We start from the raw sequence: 23,401 nt of genomic DNA on the forward strand, positions 1-23,401 counted from the left end.
TTTTTTTCATTTTATCTGCCTCTCTCTCTGTTTCATTTTCTGGCTCCCTCCCTCCCTCCTTCACACCCTCCTCCCACCTCCCAGTTTGTGTCAGCGCTGTGAGCACACGGAGAGGGGAGGACACGGAGGAGATGGCGGTGGCTGAGGCACAGCTGTACGCAAAGGTGTCCAACAAGCCCCGGGGCAGGAGCACCTCTGCCCTCCTCGAGCCTCTCCTGGCCAAAGGATTCCCGGCTCATATCGCGTGAGTAGCGTGCTCAGCTGCCCTTGCACAGGGAGATCTATTTAAGATATGAGGTGTTTGTCATAAAATCCCAATACAGGCAGCCTGGTTTTTGAGATCAGGAGATTGTGCTGCTCCTGGGGGTGATGTCCCCGTGCAGGGATCAGACCTTGCTCTGAATTTCATATATGAAATTCTCATATATAGTATGATATATGAGATATATTCTCATTTATATATTCTCATAGATAGTGTATATTGCTCACACAGCAAAACCAATCTGCTCGATGTCCAACATTTTAAAATACTGTGTAAATCTAAAATACTGTGTAAATCTAAATCTGTAGTATGATATATGAGATATATTCTCATATATATATTTTCACATATAGTATGTATTGGCCACACAGTAAAACCAATCTGCTTGATGTCCAATATTTTAAAATACTGTGTAAATCTAAAATACTGTGTAAATCTAAATCTATAGTATAATATATGAGATATATTTTCATATATAGTGTGTATTGCCCACACAGCAAAACCAATCTGCTCAATATCCAATATTTTAAAATACTGTGTAAATCTAAAGACACACACCCTTCCAAATCCTGACTTTTGAGAGGCTTCTCAATGAGTTGAGGAGTTGACCATAGTTTGCTCTTGGAATACATCCTCTTTCATTTTTTTCTGCTTATTACTCTTCTTATAAGGGAATTAAACATGGGTGTAATTTCTAGCCAAAGTTTTTTTCAGACCTGGCAAAAATCTCCTGCTGGTTGGTGTCACTGGAAACTGGTTTTTTCTCCTTAAGATGCCCCTTAAGTCTGTCAATTTTTCTTCCTGTCTTGAATGAGGATCTTGTTCCAAAAATCATGGCTCTATTCTTGGCAACTCCAATGGATGAGAGAATAACTGGTGACAGGTAAACAAATCAATGCAAAAGAAAGTGCAGGTCATTCCTCCCCCAAACATCTCTCATGTTGGACAGCAAGTTTTGGGGAGGATTTTTCAATTTCTGAATGGTTCAAACTGTTCAAAGAATAGATCTTATTATTTAAATATCAAAGAACCCCTCATAAAAATATTTTAGAAAGAAGAGCTAAATCTCTCTACCTTTTGACTGAAAATTGAGTGGAAGAGGTTCCATTTGTAAGTGCTGTGTTGTTTTTTGGGAACAGCTGTGGTAGCGATCAGTATCAGACACGATGGGCACAGCTCACAAGGGGACTGTGAGTCCCTTGTTCCCAGTGATGCACAATGGAATTTTAGCTGAAAATATGGCTCATAATTTCTCTATTAATACTGTAACTTCAGTCAGCTCAAAGTAATTGCTACTTTTTGATTTTTTTTCTATGTGATGCTTTTCCAGTCCCCTTCAAATGCTGTTACTGAGATGACTTTGTGCTTCCCAGTTCAAAATTAAGAAGCAGCAGCAGAAATACTGTGCAAATTGATGTAAGATAACAAAATATCAAAAAGCAATTTAAAAAAGCTTTATTTCCTATTATTGACCTTAAGACCTTCAAAGTTTTGATTGCTTTTTAAAAAAAAACTTTCAGCTGTCTCCGTTGTCCCTCAATTAAACCATGAATGAAAGTACTGAAAAGTTTCTTTTGAGATGTCCTGGCCTGAGAAATATGAGGTGTAGAAATATTACAAAATTTTCAATAATGTATAACCAACAGGCCAAAGCAGCATTTCCCCAATGAACAAAACTCGAATATGTGAGGGTCAAGTCTAGCCTAAGATCAAAAATTTTCCGCAAGAAACTCTGCCAGCAGTTTCTGTTTTAGGGAAGAGCCAGCTTATTCTCACTGTAGATGCATTTTTAATCTACTTTCATTACAGATTCTCAATGGTTTATTCTTCTCTCTATCTGAAAGAAATTGGTACATGCAGAACTTATTCTTTGCATTATTTTTCAATATTCACTTCTCATCTTGTAAGTGTAGGATTAGTCACACCCCTAGTGCTAAGGGCTCTATAAACCTTGCTGGAAACCATCCTACAGCCAACATGTGACGAGAGAAAATGTGGGACAGGTTTGGAAAGGAGCAACGAGATGGAACTGAGCAGGATGGCAGTTCATGGCCTCAGGTCTCCCTTGTCTTATTACATTTAATTTTGAAGGCCCCATGGTAAAGAAAAGCTGAAGCCAATCTTGGTTTTAGCTTCAGAGCTGTTTGCACAGAGCTTGTGCCCAGGTGGGAGAGCAGCATGGCATGAAGTGGTAAAACACTCCCCTGGAGGTGCAATGAGTGCTTCTGGACCTGGCATCATTGCCACTGACACTTCCACAAGGCACAGTGTGGGAAATGGATTTGTAGAGAATTCTCAAAGCCTGACAGAAGGTTCACACAGTGTGCATCTCTGTGCGAAGCTTGAGATAAGAAACGCTGACTTAGGCATGCCATGGAATAGGACAGACATTGTTGAGAGAGAAATGGAGCTAGAAACAAGTTTCAAAGGATGGCCTTGCAAATAAGTCTAGATATTTTAGAGAAATAGAACTATGAAAGGTGCGTTGTAGTGGGACCCCTGAGGGGTAATTTTAGATTATTGGTTTTAGGGCATCTACAGCATGGTGTGGCAAAAGCTGATAAGCCAAGAAACACTTATAGTGTATTGTAATTAGGAAATACTTGGCATAAATTATAACATCTGTATGGTCTCACCCTTCACATGAGACTGAAAATGGAATAAAATCTTTTAAAATGCCTCTCAGTTGCCCCATCTCTGGGTCAGAAAAGGGCTTAATCTGACAGCACAGCAGGAAAAGCTGAGTGAGGAGAGGGACAGGAGGGCTCAGCTGGGGCACAGAAAGGAAATGTACAGTATTCAGTCACACAGGGCAAGGACTGGCTTCAGACCTCGTGGTTGTGCATTGATCTGGCCATGGGGGCTGATTTACTTTATGGAGAAGAGAGGTAGAAGGTAACGTTTGAGTGGAAAGGCTCATGTTTGTCCTGTTGACCCCCACTGAAGAGCCAGCAATGGCTGCATAGAAATGTTATTAACAAGCCCAAGTGTAGTTTTTACACTGAAGAGAGGACAGAAGGCTGGGAGGGAACACAAGGATGAGCCTGAGTCTTGCAGCTCAGTGCACACACTGCTGATGTGTGATGTTGTCACAGGGATGGATGAAGAACAAAAATGGGAGGAGACAACACAACTCAATGCCCTCAGGAGCCAGTGGCCAGAAAAGATGGCCTCAAAAGAGAAGGAAAAACATCAGCAGATGCCAAGAAATTCAGTAGTTTTTTTTTTCAGTGTCCTCTGTCTCTACATGCCCTTCATGTTTCTTCTGAGAAGTTTGTAGGTACATTTCAGAGGTTCATGAGTGCAGCTGCTGCTTGAACACTGTAATCCTTCACCCATCACCCAGTATTCAGGCACAAGGATTTGCTCATGTGAAACACGTAGCTGGCTTTTTGAAAGCCCAAGTTAGAAAAGGAAATGTGAATCAAATCCTACCGCAGAGAACGGAAGTTGCATTAGCAGAGAGAAATGAGAGATTTTGTCCCTTACCTTGGACTGAGCTGCTGGTTTAGATCTGGCTGTCTGCTGGCTCTGGGTGTCCTCAGTCCAGATTCCAAACCCCAATATAAGCATATTTTGCTTAGTTTTAATGTATGGGCTTGGCCCTGGCATCTTGAATCAGACCCTTTTTGCTATGAACCAAGAAAATCCTGTTCTTACAGTGCTTGGATGGATGGTTTATCTAAGCCCAAGGAAATTCATATAGTCAGTAAGGCTGCTAAGGAAACACCTCCAGAACACAAAGGAAGGCATCTCATGGGGAGGACAGGTTACCAGTCTTCCAGGAATTAAAGACCTGCAGTGAGAAAAAAGCTATCTGGAAGGCTTCAAGAACAATAACATTTGCTAGGAAAAACTGTCTTGCTAAAGGTCCTGCCTGTACTGAAAAATAGACTTGATGACCAAAGTCACTGAATGCCTTTACTTCATAGAAGATTTCTTTCAGGAATTCTGAGGAACCAATTTTGTGCTTTTTCTAGGCAAAAAGCCTTGGTTGCTACTGGACAAAAGACAATAGAAGATGCAGTAAAATGGTAAGTACTTGTGATTTCTAAGGTGTGCCTTCACATTAAACCTGCCTAAAAATCCTTGATTTTTGTTGACATGCTCATCCTGTCACTGAAGTTAGCTGCCATAAAAAACACAAAGCTGAAATTGAGATTTTTTTTTTTTCATTTATTTCACTCAGAGAGAGAAATATTTATATTTGTACTTATTCTGGGACACAAGGTAACTTGCAGAAGGTCCAGGTATATTTTAAAAAAGCAACTACTTTTACCAATGAGTCAGTTCACAGGACCAGCTGGTCTGGTCAGAAAATTCTCCCCAGCTTTAAGCCTCCTGAGAGAAAGGAACAAGGAAACAGGGAAAAATTCTGTAAACCCATGACTGCACTTAGAAACATGTGCAGAAACAACAGCTGAAGGGGAACAGAAAGGCCTATCAGAAATTAAGGTGAAAGGCTGATGGTCAAAGGGAAGCATTATTACAATTTAAATAACTTCTCAGTTTTGAATGCCACAAAGTTTTTTCCTCTCTACCAAGACTCTCACAGAGTATTTATATGTCATTCATGTGCTGACAACTGATTTTTTTGTTGTTGTTTTAATTAACCCTCACATTAAATACAGTCTTTCCTTGCACTTTCTTTTGGGTTTTCTTTTGTTGTTTTTTTTTTTTTTTCCTTTTTTTCCTTGGTTCAGTTGCTTTTTTCTTTTTTCTTCTGTTTTCTTTTCTTTTGTAAAAAGCCAGAGGAGGCATTTGAGAATGGCATATGCTTTCCAAATATTTTTTTCAGGGATGCTGCCACACTTCCCAACAGCCATTCCCAATCCAACAGCTGCAAAGACAAACGTGCATCATGTGAAAGACGTGGCAAATTATATCATCACATGGCATATACATTTCTGACCTTTCCTTGCGTGTTTCTGACTTGTCTTGCTGGATTTTCTTAGGGCTGAATAAAGAGGTGCATTTTGAGTGTTTTTTTAATCTTCAGCTGGTTTTAATTTTGTCATTCTTCAACATGTTCCACCCCTTGCATTTTTCCTCCTCCAGTTCTCTGTTTCCAGTCATGAAAAAGGGGGAGAAAAAACCCCAAACCCTAAAAAGGTTTTTTTTTGTTTTCTCTCATTTTCAGACACTGACAGAAGTAAAGGCACATGATAAAATGTAAAGCAGTCAAAAATAGGCAAAAAAAAAAAATTCCTCTGTTATTTAGTGCTGCAGAGAGAAAAATGAACATTTACTTCAGCTTTTCATGTGAAAGAAGATAATAAAACTGTATTTCCTTTTTGTGATCTCTGCTATGGAGGCCTTCAGCCACGGGAAACCAGAGCCGTGCACACCCTCACCCTCAGTGTTACGCTCTTGATTTCAGGCTGCATTCCCACTGCAACGACCCCTCCCTGGATGACCCAATCCCCCAGGAATACGCCCTTTACTTGTGCCCCAGGGGCCGCCTGCACAGCCGCCTGCAGGACTTCTGGAGGGACAGCAAGCGCCAGTGCGGGAAGAACAGAGCCCACGAGGTCTTCCCACACGTCACCCTCTGCGACTTCTTCACGGTGAGGCAAGGAGAGTGCAAGGGTCGGATTTCAGCTGGGTGGTGTTTGGTGAAACTGGGCCACCTGCTGTGGTCTGACACCAGAACTTGTTGGTGATCAAATGACGTGACCCAGGTCCAGGCACGGTGCTTAATGTTTGAGTGATGATTAATGCCCAAGTGATGCTGAATGTTTGAGTCACAGTTAATGTTTGGGTGGGATGTTTCGGGGTACCTGGCAGCTGGTACTGGAATCAGATTTATTTAATTTTCTGAGCCTTTCATTTTCTTGGCTACAGTCATCTTGCCTTTGCCATCCTTAAGAAAACCTCTGCCTGCTCAGCACAGTATTTCAAAGAAGTTTTCAGTGCCATTTTGGTAGATCCATCTAGAGCAGCCCTGTATTGTAAACACAGGTGAACCTGGTGGAAAGAAATGACGATGTCTGACTCCAGTTCAGAAGGCTGAATGAATTCTTTATCACAACTGTACTATAATACATTAATATACTATATAAAGGAAGATACTAAAACTACAAACCTACTTTTCTAACTACCTTATCTAAGTAACCCACAACTCGTGACCCTCTCACAAGAGTCCAGACACAGGTGGATCTGATTGGCCATCAGGCTCAAACAATTCTCACCAGAATCCAATCAAGCAATCACCCCAGGTAAACAATTCTCCAAACACATTCCACATGCGAAAAACAAGGAGCAGAAATAGCAATTGTTTTCTGTTTCTTTCCTTTGTGCTCCTCTATGAAAAAAATCCTGAGAGAGAGAAGAAAGTGCCTGCCACAGCCCTGTGCAGTTCAGTTGCTGTCAGGCTTCCATGTGTCCATTGCTGCATGGATTTAGGATGATAAATCTTCCCAGCCAGGGCAGCAGTGGCTGCCATCAGCCAGCTGTGCAGCAGGGACAGGGTTATCCTAGGATGCAGACAGCTTTGGTACAAGCCTGTGGGAATCTCAGGAAAAGCTTTGCCTTCCCAAGAGAGCCCCATCAGCCGGTCACTGCTATGGTGGCGTGTCCCAGATTTTACTCTTTTTATTGAAGCTGAAGATTTTGTGAAATCTTTTGTGATGTCCAGCACTGGACTGGTCTGGAAAAACTCTGGAGCCTCCTGGAATCCAGTTTTAGCATGTTGATGGTGAAACACATGAACATCAGCTGTGTCTGGGATGTGCTGAAACAAATTTGGGCTACAGCAGCTGGACAAAAATGACTTTGTTCATCATACTTTTATGTTAAACCATTAAGTGCTTCCTTCCCCCTGAGGGTGGGTCATCACAACCATGCCAAAAAGTAGAGACAGTGAAAATAAGCGTATTTTGTTGCAAAATACTGAGTGGTGCTCTGTGACCATTAAACACAATTATACAGAATAGAAATCATTCATTTATAATGAATGCCATGCTCTTGGGAGGCATCAAGTTTAAAGGCCTGTCTGGAGAGATGACTGCATTACAACCCTCACCTTGCACATCTCAGTAAAGGACTGTAGGATAACAATAACACAAATTCCTATTTAGAGCTGAAGAGGGAAATCATGATCCCTGTCTCATTTCAGACTGGTTCATGCACACCTGACAAATGGTAAAATATTTTGGCTTTTTCCTACCCATCTAGATATACCTTGGGTTGAAGGTTCCATCTCCTGTTATAGAGCCAGGACACTGTGCTGATCCAACTGCCAAATACTGCTGGGTTTAATGCCAGGAATTTCAGGCAAATTCCTAGGTATTTTGTGTTTCTCAGGAAGTTTATAGCCCCACAGTTTTCTGGCAGTGCTGTATGACAGCAGCTACAACACTGGCTGTGAGCTGGTGGGTAAAGCCTGCTCCTCCTCTGTTTTCTTTCAGTGTGAAGACCAGAAAGTGGAATTGTTGTATGACATCTTAAAGCAAGTTGGTGACAGATTTTCCCAGAGATTTCCACCATCCATTTCCCTAACACTACATGCATCTCCCAGCTACCTTGGCTTCTTCATTGATGACAGCCAGGCAAATGTCCTCAAAGAGTTTGCTGTGGCATTCTCATCAGAGGCTTCGGCCCTGGCAGGTAGGACCAACACCAGAGGGAAAACGGGTGGGTTGTAGCAGAAATGCGTAGCCACGGTACTGAAAACATTCCCTGTGTCTCCAGGGGAGATTAGATTATGTTCTGCTGCCAGCAAACAGCCTGTGCTCCTACAGATTTGCAAGCAGAGTAGCCAGAGGAGCATGTTTTATTCTTTGAAGACACAGCACTTTCGCCTAGATGCTGAAATGATCCTGTGTGCAACTCAGCAGGTGATTGATCAGAATATCCAAGATGGGCAGGGACATAACACTCCCCAGATCTCCACCCTCATGGTGCTGTAGCACTATGATGGCCTGGCTGCATCCCTAAGAATAGGGCCTAATACCTTTTCCAAGGGAAACAGCATCGCCAGTGGAGACTGAAAGGGCACAGCCCCACCACAGCTTTGTCTGGGAGAAATAAGTTCAGTACACCTCAGGCTGGGAGAGGAAATCCAACCATGATCATTTCTTTTCCTCACAGATGAAGCAGGAAGCAAATCCAGTCTACATTTGTGAATTATTTTGGCGTGATTAAAACCATGACACCCTTCAAAACCATTATTCAGTAGAGCTACTCTACCACTAGCTACTATGATATTTCCTGCATCATGCAGATTGTGTAGGATAAAACAAGAGGAGCTTTAAACAACCTTTGTTCCTATGTCGTGATGTGATTGTTTCATCCCTAGACTGCCACGTGAAGCCCTCCTTGAAGCAGTTCCACCTTACCTTGGCTCACAGGTTTTATCCTCACCACCAGAAGACTTTGGAACAACTGGCCAAATGCATTAACCCAGGGGAGCCCTGCCAGTGGGTGGCTGCTCTCTATTCACGGGACATGCGTTTTGTGCATTACCAGGTACTGGAATCAGATTTATTTCATTTCCTGAGCCTTTCATTTTCTTGGCTACAGTTATCTTGCCTTTTCCATCTTTAAGAAAATCTCTGCCTGCTCAGCACAGTGTTTCAAAGAGCATGGTTGTTTCCAGTGCCATTTTGGGCTGAAAAACTGCACTCCTGAATCGGTAGATAATACCTTTATTTTGGTAGGTTGCTCAACCTGCATGTCTCAAAGTCTAATTCCAAATCCCAGAGGGAAAAAACCTAATCTTACTATGACATGAGAAAATAAGAGACAGGAAGTCATGATCCTCTAATATTTTCTAGGATTTGTCAGTTTACGGTTTTGCAGCAAAATTCCCTTCAGCAAAATTCGTTTTCTTGATTGTTCCAGCCATGATGAGAACTGCAGCTGTGAGCAGGTGTCAGTTCTCGCTGATGATTTTCTGCTTAGCAGACTCTTAGTTGAAACCAGTCACCATTCTTTCAGTTCTCATTTCCAAATTTAAATTATGGAATGTTCAACAGCTTTTTGTCAGATCAGTAAATCAGTTTGTCACAAGTCTCATGTTGGATTTTAGTCACACTCAGGAGAGCTGCAAGCAATCACAAAAATAGGTCAGATCTATGTTTGCTTTCAAATAAGTCTGTATCAGTTAGAGGGGGGAAAAAGTATTTTTGTGAAAACCAAGTGCCTATTTTTACACATATTGTGTGGTAGTGTCTTCCTTTTCTGTTGGTATCCAAAATGCAGGGAATTCTCAGAACTTTGGGCCTGTAAGCCAAAGCTTAGAATTAAACACAGGATTTGATCTGAGACTTTGGAAAAGGCTTCCAAACTTAGGTGCTAGAAGCAAGAATGTGGATTTATAGTTTAAAGCAGAGACATGTTAAGTTGAATTGAGGAAAGTTTAGAGTTTTAGAGTTTAAGATATAGAAAAAATAAAAGTAGTTACAAAGGTAAACAAGAAGTTTAGAATGCCTTACTGTAGGTTTGTGTGTCATAACATGATTGGCTAAGAAAGCCACAGTGTAGCATGGGTCCATAAGATGAAATATTTAAGGATCGAGTCAAAAACATAAATATCCTTGTTGGCAGTGTTTTATTGTCAATAAATCCTTAAAAGGTCTTGTAACTAGGGGTCTTACAACCTTCTAAGCCTTGCAATGAAGATGTGAGCCAAACTCACCCTTCCTACCTATGTAGAAGATAAGAAAAATAAATCACATCATCTGAAAAAACTCAGAGGTCCCGTCTCGAATTCTTTCCAAAATCCCCATACTTTTCCTCTGCCAACGTGCCACTAAGGAGCAGGTTGCAGAGTGGAAAACAGAGCTGGTTCTATGTCCAGCAGAGGCGAACAAACATCCCCTGAGTCTCGGGGTCTGCAGATCAAGGTGACCCCAAGAATGTAAAAGTCTTTGTTTCCCAGTTTGCACAGCCAAAGGAGTCTGAATGCGTAGGGTCGGCTTCTCAAGGCTGTTTATTTTTCCTTATTTCTAACATTCTTTCTCTGACCTGCTGAGCTCCATCTAGCAAGTCGGCCATGGCATTCTGTCTGCCCTCTAGGGCAGTGTTCACATTTTATTCTAAAAACTACGTGTACTGTGTTTACAATAATGTACCAATATCTATCATTTATGTTGGACAGTGTGTCTCTACCTTAAACCAATAGAAAAGTGTCACCATCACAGCAAGACACGGAGGGCAAGAAGAAGGAGAAGAAGGTCAGGACATGCCCAAGTCCCTCCATCTTGTCCCCTTGAATCACATTCTAAAAAGCCCCAAAATTCTACTTTTTCACCCTGTGTTAATTCAACTACCACACTACTCAAACCCTTGTGGCTTGTAATTCCTCATACAAAGTTGGCAGTTTTTTTCACAGGCTAAAATGGAAGCCACAGGTGTTTTTGACTTTGTGCCAAGGTCTCTGAGCCCTCTGCCAGGATCTGGAGACAGCCAGGGCAGCCAGAGGGATGTCCTGGGCTCCCACACCTGAGCAGCTGCAGCACGGGGAACACCCTGAGCCTGCTGTGTGTCCCCACAGAGGCTGAGGGCCCTCTTCCAGTACAAGCCCCAGAACATTGACGAGCTGATGATCAGCGCTGGGGATTTGATCTACGTGGACCCGAGGCAGCAGAGCGACGCGAGCGAGGGCTGGGTGATCGGCACCTCGCACCGCACCGGCTGCAGGGGCTTCCTCCCAGAGAACTACACCGAGAAGGCCCACGAGTCAGACACCTGGGTCAAGCACAGGTAACTTGGGATTTCATGGGTGTGGCTTTCCTTGGCAGTTCCTCCTTGCCGGGATCTGTGGGCAGAGGGGGAATCCTGAGGGTCTGGGTGGGATATCTGAGAGAAAAGAGACAGGACTCTGCAGGCACCCAGAGTTCATAAGTTCAGCTGCTCGAGGGATGACCCCTGTTCACTCTTGAAGAACCTGAACGCCCTAATGAATTTTGAAAGAGCACTTTCTGCCAGGGCAGGCTCAGCCTTCAGCCTGGCTCTCTGCTCTCTTCTTTTTTTTCTCATTTCAAGGGTTTGTAAAGTTAGCTTGAAATGAAACCACACAAAGGTTGCTCCACCACCTTGGCACCACCCTTATCTTGTTGATGTGCCCTGCATCAGAAGGCACCTGTTGGCTTCCTGCACTTCATTCTGCAGCTGACATTCTGCAGCACAGCTGATGCTACTTGTAGATTAGAGCTGATTTTTCTAAGCTGGGAAGTTTTGGTGCACTTCTTGATGTCTTAGAGAAAGGGAGGAGGCCATCAGGTAGTTATTTCCTGCTTGAAGGTCCCACTTTGGCAGGGTTGCACCCAATATACACCATCAGTTTCTCATATTTTAACCTCATTTTTATTGGGCATATTCTAAATGAACAGCAAAGCTATGAGGTGGATTGCAAGTGGGCAAAAAGTATTGAACATGAATCCTGACTTGCTGATCCTGTAAACAACATCATGACTCAAAAGTCTCTTCTATTTGTGTGCCTGTTCATGTGTGTGTGTGTATGTTGCTTCTGCTTTTTCTATAGGGAATATATTTTTGACACAGCTTCAAGATCCTTCACCAAAACAGAAAAGGAACCCAATGTAAAGCTGAATGGGGAAGCCCAAAATCTCAGTATGTTAAGGAGTGTAACCAATGTTCTTTCTCCTCAGGTAATCGTTTATTCCATCTCTCATCTCTGCCACGTGCTTTGGCAGATATGCTATTAATTAATGGCATTTGGTAAATTTAATCGTATCTTCCTTTTCCTCCCTCATATTTTCATGTTTTGTTGTACATTTATACACACCGTTTTATTTATTATGTTGTACATTTTTTTATATATATATACACACTCATACTGTATTGTATAATATCTCATTTATATATATATATACACACTCATACTGTATTGTATAATATCTCATACCTTTTTCTGTAATGTATATGATGTTTATCACACTTGTCTTTCATAAATCTTTCCCTGTTCCTGTCATAATAGCACAACACAAGAGTTCTCTGCTCAGGTTTCTCTGAGCACAGCCTCAGTGGCTATGGAGACAAGTCTGACAGGTGAGACACAGGCACAACCTCCCCTGACTTCCACATGGCTTCAGGCAGAGTAAATAAATCAGAATTAGGCTCACTGTTCACGGCTGTTCTTACGTCTGGATTCTATGGATGTCATCTTAGAGGCTTCCATGGCCCCAGATGACATTTAAATGTTCAGTTTTCTTCCTTATTTTTAGATAAGTAGCTAGTGCAGATAACTGCACAGAACAGCTAGCTGGAGTGGTTAACAGCACTGGTAGGATCACATTTTTCACCCAGGTCCAGAATCTACAGGTATCATTTTTTCCCGTGTCCACTGGTCTTCTGGTAGGAAGAGCAAAACAAATAAGAGCTCTGATTTTTTTCCTACAGCACATTTTGCACCTGCTTTGCCTTTTTGGCTCTGTCAGAGATGCCAAAATTCATTTTCAGCGTGCCTCAGAAACCCCTTTAGCTTGCTGGCCCCACAGCCTCTCTTCCTGCTGTGCTGGGCAATAACTCCGGGCTGGTCTGTGCTAACATCAGAGAAACTGAGGGCACCTTGAGGGAACTTCCATCCTGGGGCCTCCAGGACACCATGTATATGACTGCAAGAACTTTCTGAACAAGTCACACATCCTTCCTCTGGCTCTTGGCCTCTCTTATGCAGGTCAGATCTGTGGCAGAGCCAAGGCTTGGCCTGAGAAATGTGTTTTGCAGAAGGGCACATCTCCAGTCTAGAGTTTCCCTGGCCTCTGGGTTACTCTCAAGGAGAAGAGAAAGAGCACAAAACCTTGGGTCTATACTCTGATCTTGTGGCAGCTGATGGGTGTTTCATGGCAGAACTGCAAGTATTTAACAGAATGCATGAATATCAACCTCAAACATCTTCTTAAGAGTTCCCTTCTCTGTTGCAGAAGATGCAGAGCACTTAATTCAGTGCTGCAGCAGTAACACTGTTTTAAAACCTTTCCTTGTTTCTTCTTCTCAGTTGCATTTAATGTTCATTGTATACTAACCCCAAACTACTTCAAATTTATTTGTAATTCCATGCAGTCTAAGTAAAAAAAGTGGCCCTGTAGGAGATCTGGGTTCACTGTTGATTTGGCCAGACAGTTATGAAAATGTAGAAGTAGTATTTTCACTAGGAAAAGGAGAAGCTTGCTGTTAGTCCTGGTGTAGAAAAGGGCGTTGCCACTCAGATCTTAGTTAATTTTCTGGGTTTTGTTTATATCACCCATATGATATAAATTAAAGTTATGATTCCTTCCCACACTGAGGTTAAAAGATCTGTTACCAGCACTGCCTTTCACTTGTGCTAACACAGAATTAAAACCTGCAGCCCATGAGGGTCAGGGATGTGACCTTTGACAGGACAAGAGGAAGTGGCCTTAAGCCACACAAGGGAAGGTTCAGGCTGGATATCAGGAAGAATATTTCCACTGAAAGGATGGTCAAGCATTGAACAGACTTCCCAGGGAGGTGTTGAGTCACCAAACCTGGAAGTGTACAAGAAACAACTGGATGTGGCACTTGGTGCTGTGCTTGAGTTGACAACATGCTGGTCAGTCAAAGGCTGGACTCAATAACCCCGAAGGGCTTTTCCAGCCTTAATGATTTTATGATTCTCTTTCATTTGCCTTCAATGGAGAACCAGTCAGGCTTGTCACTGTCCTAAGGACAGGCATCTGTTATGCTGTCTCTTCTCCAGGAATCCAGGTTTTTCCTGCAGGTTCCTGTAGGTAACATCCTTATGAAACTCCCTTTTCCCAGCTGTCTCAGAACACTGCCCTGAGGAGAGGGGTGCTGGTGATGTGCCACGGGGAAAGACTGGATCAGGTCTTTGGCAAATCTTGGCTTCAGCAGTGCCTGACTGCAGATGGTGAGTAAGGTAACAGGGAGATCTTCAAAAACCAGGACCAAACCAAATTAACCCCAGTAATGGGTAGAAGAGAATCAATCTTTGTGTAAATGTCAACGCTGGCACAGAGGAGTGGTAACAGTGCAAGCAAGGCCCAGCACTGCTTCAACCTGCACATAACCAGGTCACAATGTCCTAAAGTCCTTCATGTTTATGCTCCCTAAATTCTGCAGATAAACAAAGCTCTTGTGCTGCTGATGGAAGCGTGGCTCACTGGTACATGAACAAATCCCAGGAGCACCCTCATCACCTCTCATTACATGAGGTGATGGTTGTCAGACCCCTCCACCTTTCTGGGCCTGAGTCAGAATCACAGGCTCTTGATCAGTCACACTACATCACTAGTCCAGCCTGGGGAATCTGTAGTGGAAATGAAATGTCAGCACTGACATAAATTAAAATCTGAATTTCCTCTCTCTCCCTCAAAAATTAAAAGAAAAAGGTATGTTTTCAGGTGAAGAAAACTGACCCAAAACTGGGAAATGTGTGTCAGGAGGAAGGAGGGGAACAAGAAGGTGGAAGTTCACAAGTGAGAGCTTTATGCTGAAAGCCTGCCTTGCTATGCTGGAGATTCCCCATGTTTAGTGCACGGAATTCACAGCAGATAAGGAGAGTGGTAACATATAGCTGCATAATCAATGCATTGGTTTCATTTTCATTCAGTGGAAATGGTTTTTTTTTTTTGGTCATTTTGGCAACTGTAAAAGAATATAGATAGGGAGTCGATTTTTGTTTCTCTTGAGTCCCACAAAGCCAAATTCTTCTGATTTCCTATTCTTTCCCTCCTCCTCCCCATTTGCTCCTTCTGAGCTTTGAAGAAGAGGAGCTGTTCTCTTAGGACAGATTATTTCCCAAGCCATTGTTGTGACCTTAAAACATGACCCCTTTAAGGTAATAGCACTGGCTGTTTTTCATCAGTGAGACACTGACTGTCTGTAAAACAAACATAACACAGCTGCTGCCTCCCTTGTGCCACAGCAAAATGTCCTGCCTTGTTTCAGGGAAATACTACAGAGCAGATCTGAACTTTCCCTCCTCCCTGCCAAGGCAGAAAGACAGCATGAAGCAGTTTGAATGTGATCCTCCTTTATCTTGCTGTGGTATTTTCCAGTCAAGGCTTACAGGTAAGCTGGATATTGTCCTCCTGCAAATGTAAGGGTTTGGGAAGCAGCTTGTCATCATCTGCCAAAGCTCATGCTGGCCTTGCAGCAGAAAAATTTCCTGCCAGCACTCACTGTGGCCACAATTCTCTGTGGGCAACCACTGCAAGATCTTCTTAAATAGTAAAACAGAGAACACAGCTGGTTATTTGTCTTTGAGACCCCCTCTGCCAGGTCCTGGAAGAAGCCTGTGCCCTGCTGCTTGTCTGCAAGGGATGAATGTCTTATGCAGTTGTCCCTGAGTGGACAGTGAGGAGTGCAGGGGCTGGCCAGAGGAAACAGCTCCATGGTCAGCAGAGTGTGGTCACCTTGCTGCAGGAGGATGGGTGGTGTGGGCTAGGCTGACTCAATTCACTCTCCAGATGAAGTTGGTTGTGCTCCCTGAGCAAGATGCATGACTGTGACAGTGCTGGTCTGCTGCAATTGCTTGTCTCTGATGGCTCAGATATATGGAGACAGCCACATGCCTATAACTGCTGTTTGCAGATTTGGGGTGAATCTCCAGTAATTATCTTTGCAACATCATTTTAGAATTGATGTTTCCACCAGAATGAGCTTTCTAATGAGCTCAATCAGCAGATAGTGGGAAGAAAATTAATAGAAAGGGACTGTCAGTATATCCCATGTTGATGCAATTGCAAAGCTCTGAGGGTTTTTTTTTTTTTTGGTTTTTTTTTTTTTTGCAGAAAGTGTTTTGTAGTAATTTCTCACTTTGCTGTTGCCATCAGGGGAAGCTCTGCTGGACCAGGAGGTGACAGTCAGCTACGTGTACTCGTCCCCTGCCCTGCGCTGCGTGCAGACAGCTCAGCACATACTGCAGGGTAAGGCAGCAAAACCTGCCAGGTGCTTCTGCCACACTGCAAACATCCCCACCAAACTTCTGTGAAGCATTTGACATGAGCAATTAGGAAGATGCACAACTTTGTGGTTGTTTGTGGTTTTCTTTAAGCAGGCAAGACAAAGTGGTTTTGACTGCTGGTAATGCAGGCAGCAACAAACCTCCTGGTGTATGTGCATTCTGTGGGATATATCACAGTAACTCTGGGTCTTCCTAGTTAGAATGGAATCTAATGTTATGTGAAACTGAGGTGTTTCATATCTGCTGGAATTCAACATTAGTAGTTGCTCATCAAATCACCACTGCCACCTCTTCCAGAAAATATTTTGACCCAAGTATTAGATGTTTCCAGTGCTCTGAAGGATCTGAATGTGAATCAGGGAAGACTGCTTCCATGATTCCTTTTGTGAACCAAACTATTTTAATCCTTCATATTGCAGAACATCTTTATCTTCCTTTCCTCTCCCTCTCATCTTTTTTTCATCTTCTGTTCCTTTCAGCAAGTTCACAGTTCATTACCATGTTTACATTAGAATGCATTCACTGCCACTCAGTAACCTCTCTTGAGAATACTCAAAAAATAATGTTTCTTTTGACAAGAGAATTCCATTTCTAATACTGGACAATTTGGACAATTTACTGCCCCACTGAGGAACACAGAGCAAAATGCTATTTAAAAATGGTAAAAATATTTCCTGTCTGAAGTTTATTCAGATTGCAACATTGCAAAACTGAGTTTTTTTCCTTCTAGCAGAGCATCACAAGAGAGCTTCAAAAATTATGATCATGATAATGATGATAATAATTTGCAGTCCCTTTATGTTAGTCATACAAGAATATAATGGTGGCTTCCATTAATTAATTGGTTGATAATAAGTAATTCATTTTCAGTAATGAAAGTACAACAGCAAACAAGGCAGAATGTATAGCCTGAATGTAGCACTTTGAGTGTACCTTTCTCCTAAGATCTATTTCTTGTTCTTGCAGGGCTTAAATTAAATCAAAAAGTCAGAATCAGGGTGGAACCAGGACTGTTTGAATGGACCAAGTGGGAAGCAAGCAGAGCAATCCCTAACTTCATGACTGTGGCAGAACTGGTGGAGGCATCTTACGACATAGATACAAGTTACAGGTAATTGCTCTGTGTCTGATAAAGCTGTGGGGTTTTTTCCTGAGCTATCTTGTCTTTTTATGTGTCACAAATCATTACAAACACTGCAAAGATGGGGTGATTCTGATCAAATTCAGATCAAAATAGGATATAAAAATAAGCTATGCTGTCACCAAGCACATGGGTGCACTAGCACAAATGTCTTGTGCGTAGCACCAGCTCTCCTCTGGTGTTGCCTTGACATTATGGGCATTAATGTCAGGTCCCAGGAGCTTTGCTTTTACCTTTGGTTCATGTGAAAAACACTTTGGAAATGTGAAGAATAACCTGATTTTCAGTGACAAAGAAATGTGACATTATATAAGGTCAGTCAGCCCTTGGCTGAGGGTCTGCAGGGCAGCAGCAGGAAGTTTTGAAGACAGGCAAGATAAGAGCATTTCACTTTAACTGATGTTTCTGGCATCATTTTAAGTTGCTCAAAGATTAATACTGTGCTCAGAAAGGACTTTTTGGAGCCCTCATATCTTGGTGGGGTGAGGGTCGATGCCTTTTCTGAGCGCTTGCAAACCACAGCCTGGCAGGAAATGATAAACCTCCAATTCAGACTAACTCCTCATCTTGGTCACAAACCAGGCTGCTCAGTGTTTGCAGTGCACAGCCAGATCCAGGAAATTACTCAGCTGTCTCTGGGATTTCCCATGTATTCAAGAAAGGGGGAAAGGAAACATCTCATGTATTAACACATCCCTTACAGCCAAAGATATATCTTTGTTTGAGACTGCATAAAGTCTCCAAAATCCTTTTTTTTGGAGCACAAGTCTTTCTGGTAACAGACTGTATTCTCTAGGGGTTTTTTGGTACAAAATCACTTGCCTCAAAAGAAACTGTGCAAATGCACAGCAGTGGGAGGTTCAGAGGGGAATCTCTAAGGCAATGTTAACTACAGTGTTTAGGCCCCTCATAGCTCACTCAGTTCCAGGGTGGATGAACTATAAACTTGCACATAGAATGCCAGTTTCTTCCCATCAGTTGCAGGGCTAAAAAAATCCTTGGGTGCTAGGTGTTATAAATGAGTGTTTGAGATCACTTAAAGAATCACCAGCAAAGGGTATCAGTAAAAACCAGATACAAAATTAAGCATCAGCACAAGAAAATTCATTGCCAAGGTTCACTCTACTACTGAGCTTGTGGGACAGCAGGGTCTGGTTTTACCAATTCAACCACTGCAAAAGCTGTCCATCACCCAAGCCCCACCAGACCTCTGAGGCTGCCCTGATTCACAGCAGTGTGAAGGTCTGGCTCTTAGTTTTTTTTTGGTGCCTGGAAAGCCTTGGTATATAAAAGAAAGAAGAATGCCTGGTCTCAGCAGAAGTGCTTAGATACTTTGGAGTAATGCATTGTGATTACTGTCCCTGGAAACACCTTTTTTTAAAAATCTAGCAGTGAAAGTCTTTACTATTCATTTGGCCAGCAATGCAGATAAGCCTCATTCATTGTAGATTTTTATTTACTTGCTTTATTGAGGAGATTAATGCTGAGGTACCAAATCTTGCAAGCATTCACATCATTATTGTCTCTCCTCTGTTTGAACTCAGTCAGGGTTGGAAGACCCAGGCAGCTCTGCAGCTCATGTCTGGGCAGTGGTCCTTGCTGGCAGAATTTCTCAAAGCTTTTCTTAGGCACAAATCCTGCTTTAAATAATCTTCACTGTGAACTTCAAGTTTTATTGAAGCCTGGTTTTCCCTGCATCTGGTGCTTTATGAGCTATGAGACTTATCCATGAAATTTAATGGAAATTTCTCAGAGAGAAGCTAATGCTTCAGACAAGCAGAGGTAACAGTGTGTCAGCCAAGCCAGTAGATAAACCTTTTAACTAAGTGCCTTTTCTCTGGTGTAGTCATTCAATGCTGCTAAGAGTGTTTTCATCTAGATTAACATATATTTGTGATTTTATTGTCAGGGGTAACTTCCCACTCTCTTCTCTGGTGCCATCAGAAAGTTATGAAGATTATGTCAACAGAAGCTCTGCGGTTATAAAACACATCATCAGTGCCTGCCCCTGCAAAGGTAGAGTTTCAGGTCTTTAAATATTCTGTCAGACCCTTGCAGTAACAGGAACTGGCAGAGATTTGCCAGCAGAAACACATTTAATGTGAGCTGTTGGCACTGCACAGAGCTTAAGGTGACTCAGTGCTTGTCCTGGGCTACACTGAAGTAACATAAATGCAATTTATGGAATAGAAATGAAAAAAAGTAAAATAAAACTGAGACAGTAGAGTACTAACATTGCAAAAGTATATGCTTTTCTTCATCTTTCTACATCAGGATGGAGCTCAGCAAAAGATAATATGCTTTTCTGGAAAGCTTTTTTCTCTTTCCCAGCAAATGCCTTCTCTCAGTAGCTGGCATGCTCAACACACCAGATATTTTCTGCCCATCACAACACGCTCTGCCACATTGTCAAAAAGGTCTACAAAGATGAACAGCCCCAAACCACCTCATCTCCATCTGTGGCAGTGCTGCAGCTCCCTTACCACAGTCCTTTGCTTTTCCTGCTGTGCCAGGCGTCATCCTCATCGTGGGCCACGGCTCCTCCTTGGCACCTCTCACCCGAGCGCTCACAGGGCTCCCCAGCAGAGACAGCAGAGACTTTGCCCAGATGGTGCAGAAGGTAAGAGAATTTTATTCCATCAGGAAGCCTTTGGGTTGTTTCTATATGTTTTTAATAATGAGACTACCTATGCAGCAAGACATGTGTAACAGCATGCCAGCACCAGTGACGTCAGCTCTCTCGTTCCAAAGGGAGCCTCACACAGTTTTAGCAAAGCACTGGAGGTAAAGAGAAGGATTTTATTCTGGGGGCTATGTTTGTGACTGGCAGTTAAGTCTTTGGAGAAGATTTTCATCTGGAAAGTCAATGCCACGTAACACCTACATACAAGATGCACATTTAGAAACCTCTCCACTTGGAGCTAATCTCCTTCCTTTCAAAGTGGGAAAAGAAGGCTTTGGGGTGACCTAATTGCAGCCTTCCAGTAGGGAAGGGAGCCTACAAGAAAGATGGAGAGAAACTTCACAAGAGCCTGGAGTTGCAGGACAATGGGCAATGGCTTCAAACTGACAGAGAGTAGGTTTAGATTGGATACTAGGAAGAAATTCTTTACTGTGGGGGAGGGTGAGGCAGAGGAGCAGCTTGCCCAGGTATGAATGTGGGGTGGTGACACAAGTTCAGCTTTCACCCCTCAGGCTTCCAGCCTGGTTTTAGTTCATTTCAGAAGTGACAGAATATCAGGGGCTGCTCTTTTCTGTAGCAAAGCCCCTCCTTCAAGTCAAAGCAATGACCCTGCTGGTAACTTCCTTCTCAGATCCCTTCCCTGGGCATGTGTTTCTGCGAAGAACAGAAAGAGGAGAACAAATGGCAGATGGTCAACCCACCAGTGAAGACATTGACTCACGGAGCAAACGCAGCATTTAACTGGAGAAATACTATCATGGAAGATTAAAAGGTCATCTCTGCCTTTGCAGTTCTCAAAAAGGAGCCAAAGGCAGGTTATGGTTCATCACAGTCCAGCGATTCATCCAGAAGACACATAGAGGGTGGGAAATGCCCTCTCTGATCTGTCAAAGCACAGAAAAACACTTCCGAGTTTGGTGCCTGGATTTTGTTTTTATTTTGGTGACTGAGAAGAATGAACTTAAGAAGTGGTGTTCAACTGAGAAATAACACTTCTGGTGGTGGTAAGGAAAGCACCTTTTAACCTTTCCTCAGCATAAAAACATTTAATAAATATGGATATTTAACTACTTGATTATAAACTCCACTCCAAGAGGCACTGAAGTAAACAATGCTGTATTTTTAAAACTGAACTACATCCAGCAAGAATTCCCTTTTTTTTTTTTTTTTCCTTCTTTAGTCACTTGGGTATTTTCAACAACAGAAAGACTGGGACTGAAAAAAGTCAACTCCTACCTGAAGAGGAGACCAGCTCTAGCTAAAGCCACTGTATTTCCTGTTCACTCCATCAGTTCTGTGTGTGCAAATACCAGACTGACTCTTTATTCACCTCTTCTACGAAGGGAGTCCATTTTCTATCACATCAGCTCCTCATCCAGCAATTCTCAAGTGACATATATTGCCAAAGGGTCTAAATTATTTCTTTTTGAAGGGAAATGAACCAATTGCTTTACTGTTTCTGGGACAAAGAAAGATGCCCTGTGTTACTGTACTGATGACAAAACTGTGACATGAGAAGCTTTAACTCTGAACCCTTCCCAAGCTGGCACATGCATAACAACAGATTTACTTTGTGCTGAATTTATTAATGGTGGCCCACCTTCCCAGTGGGTCATCTGGAAGGTTTCTGCAGCTCTTCTCTAGGTGATGTGTTTAATTAACAGAACGTAGCCCTGAAATTTTATGCACAAACAGGAACATGCCTTTCCACTGTCTGTTTTTCTCCTGCTTTTCCTTTCTGCTTATCAGATAACTGCCTCCAGGAAAGTACAATGTTTCTTTCAATGAAAGGAAAAAGTGAAAATATTTATTTCAGAGCATAACTAAAAACTGTTTCCATTTTCACTCCTCACTACCTGCTCCTATGTGACATCTCCCTGCATGCCATTAGCCATCGGGGCATGCAGAGGAGCCCATCCAACATTCCAGCTTTGGGGCTGAGAAGTGTCTGACAGGCACCTTTATCTGTGGGTGTAGAGATTTTGTTATCTCAGCTGTGCAGCTGCAATGATTCATTCTGACTTTCCAGCTCTGGTGGAGTTGCTTGAGCTCTCAGTTTTCTGACAGTGCTGCAATTTTACAGTGAAAGTCAAATGTCCCAGGGCTAAGACAGGAGCTCTTTAATGAGCAAGGGCACAGGACTCAAGCTCAGGAGATGGGTGGCTACAGCTGCACTCCTAGAAAAAGAGAAAAACGCCAAATGTGACCACAACCTTTTCTTAATCAGGGGAAGCAGGATGCCACTGCAATGCTGAGAGGACTGTGGCTTGGCTACTTCTCCACATCTCAGCCCAGCACACACTTGCTGTCAGCCAAGAGAGGCAGGTGTGAGGGATGATTTTGCTCTGAGCTCTGAAGGTGGTGGCCAGGCTCCTCTGTGGTCAGCAGGGAGGGCAGTGACTCACAGGTCTGGCTGAGAAAGGGCTGTATTATACAAGAAAATCAGCAAAGCCACTTAAAAGACTGGTCATTTTTAATGTATTAGTGATATTAAATTTCATTACAAATTTTCTTCTATCTTTCTAGAGATAATAAGAGGTTTTTTTCCCATAATGCTGTTATACATCAATCCTAGACTGGGCTGCAAACACCAGTTTGGTTTAAGAATCTGTGTCTTCCTTTAAAATACCAAAATAAAATATCGAGTGAGATCTCTCCCTTCACCCACTGGAATCACATGTATTTCAGGGTGGGTCTGTTGTGAAAAATAACCTGTAAGAACAGCATCATCTCATTTCTTTAACAGCATCTTCTCTTTTCTTTAACAGCTTTCCGATGCTGCTGCCACTGTGTATAATGTAACAATGAAACTTCTTTTTGCTTTTCAGTCCTCCTAGCCTGCAGAAATAATGTTGCTGAAAGCCAGTTAATGGCACTCTAATCCTGTTATTATCCATCCAGCTCCTATCCTTAATGAGGGTGTGCAGCTTGCTAGAGGGAGGTGACAGAAGGGGAGAAGGATGTGGCTGGGGGAAGTGTCTGTCTGTCTGTCTGTCTCTTACAGGGGATGGATTTTTCTGTTCCACCCAATCTTGGCATCTAATCAGATACCCACAGTGCATGGACAACACGACAAGCTAAGTATAGTTAACAGATTCCTAAAACACTCAAACCAGAATCCCACTGTGCTTTTCTTTTATTCTCTATACAGATGCACTCCAATGAATTTTACTTCAGTGAAAGCAATGAATTAAACTTCAGAGTATTTTTAAAAGAGGGTTTGGGAACTTAATTTTTTTTTTTGTGGTGAGGACAAATGCTTAGTCACAAAATACTGTACTAAAGTTATAAAGACCTCTCCATGTCTGCTGTTTGAGTCAATTGAACAGGAAGAACATGAACAGAAAGAATAGGCAGCACACTCAGGAACCCATTGAAACTATCTCAGTCTTAACAATGGAA

General features: G+C 42.6%; 1 protein-coding gene across 1 annotated transcript; it reads left to right on the top strand.

Moving 5' to 3' along the window:
- The first annotated feature begins 131 nt into the window (after positions 1-131).
- On the top strand, positions 132-20,768 carry UBASH3A (ubiquitin associated and SH3 domain containing A). Its single transcript, XM_053932851.1, has 14 exons — positions 132-244; positions 4,243-4,296; positions 5,643-5,829; positions 7,672-7,870; positions 8,562-8,731; positions 10,761-10,969; positions 11,751-11,808; positions 14,009-14,117; positions 15,158-15,280; positions 16,045-16,137; positions 17,142-17,286; positions 19,226-19,344; positions 19,830-19,936; positions 20,631-20,768. Exons 1-14 carry the CDS (start codon positions 132-134, stop codon positions 20,766-20,768), a joined length of 1,824 nt encoding a protein of 607 aa, XP_053788826.1.
- Positions 20,769-23,401: the final 2,633 nt, after the last annotated feature.

Source organism: Vidua chalybeata, chromosome 2, assembly GCF_026979565.1.
Source record: "Vidua chalybeata isolate OUT-0048 chromosome 2, bVidCha1 merged haplotype, whole genome shotgun sequence".
In the NCBI taxonomy this organism is placed as follows: Eukaryota; Metazoa; Chordata; class Aves; order Passeriformes; family Viduidae; genus Vidua; species Vidua chalybeata.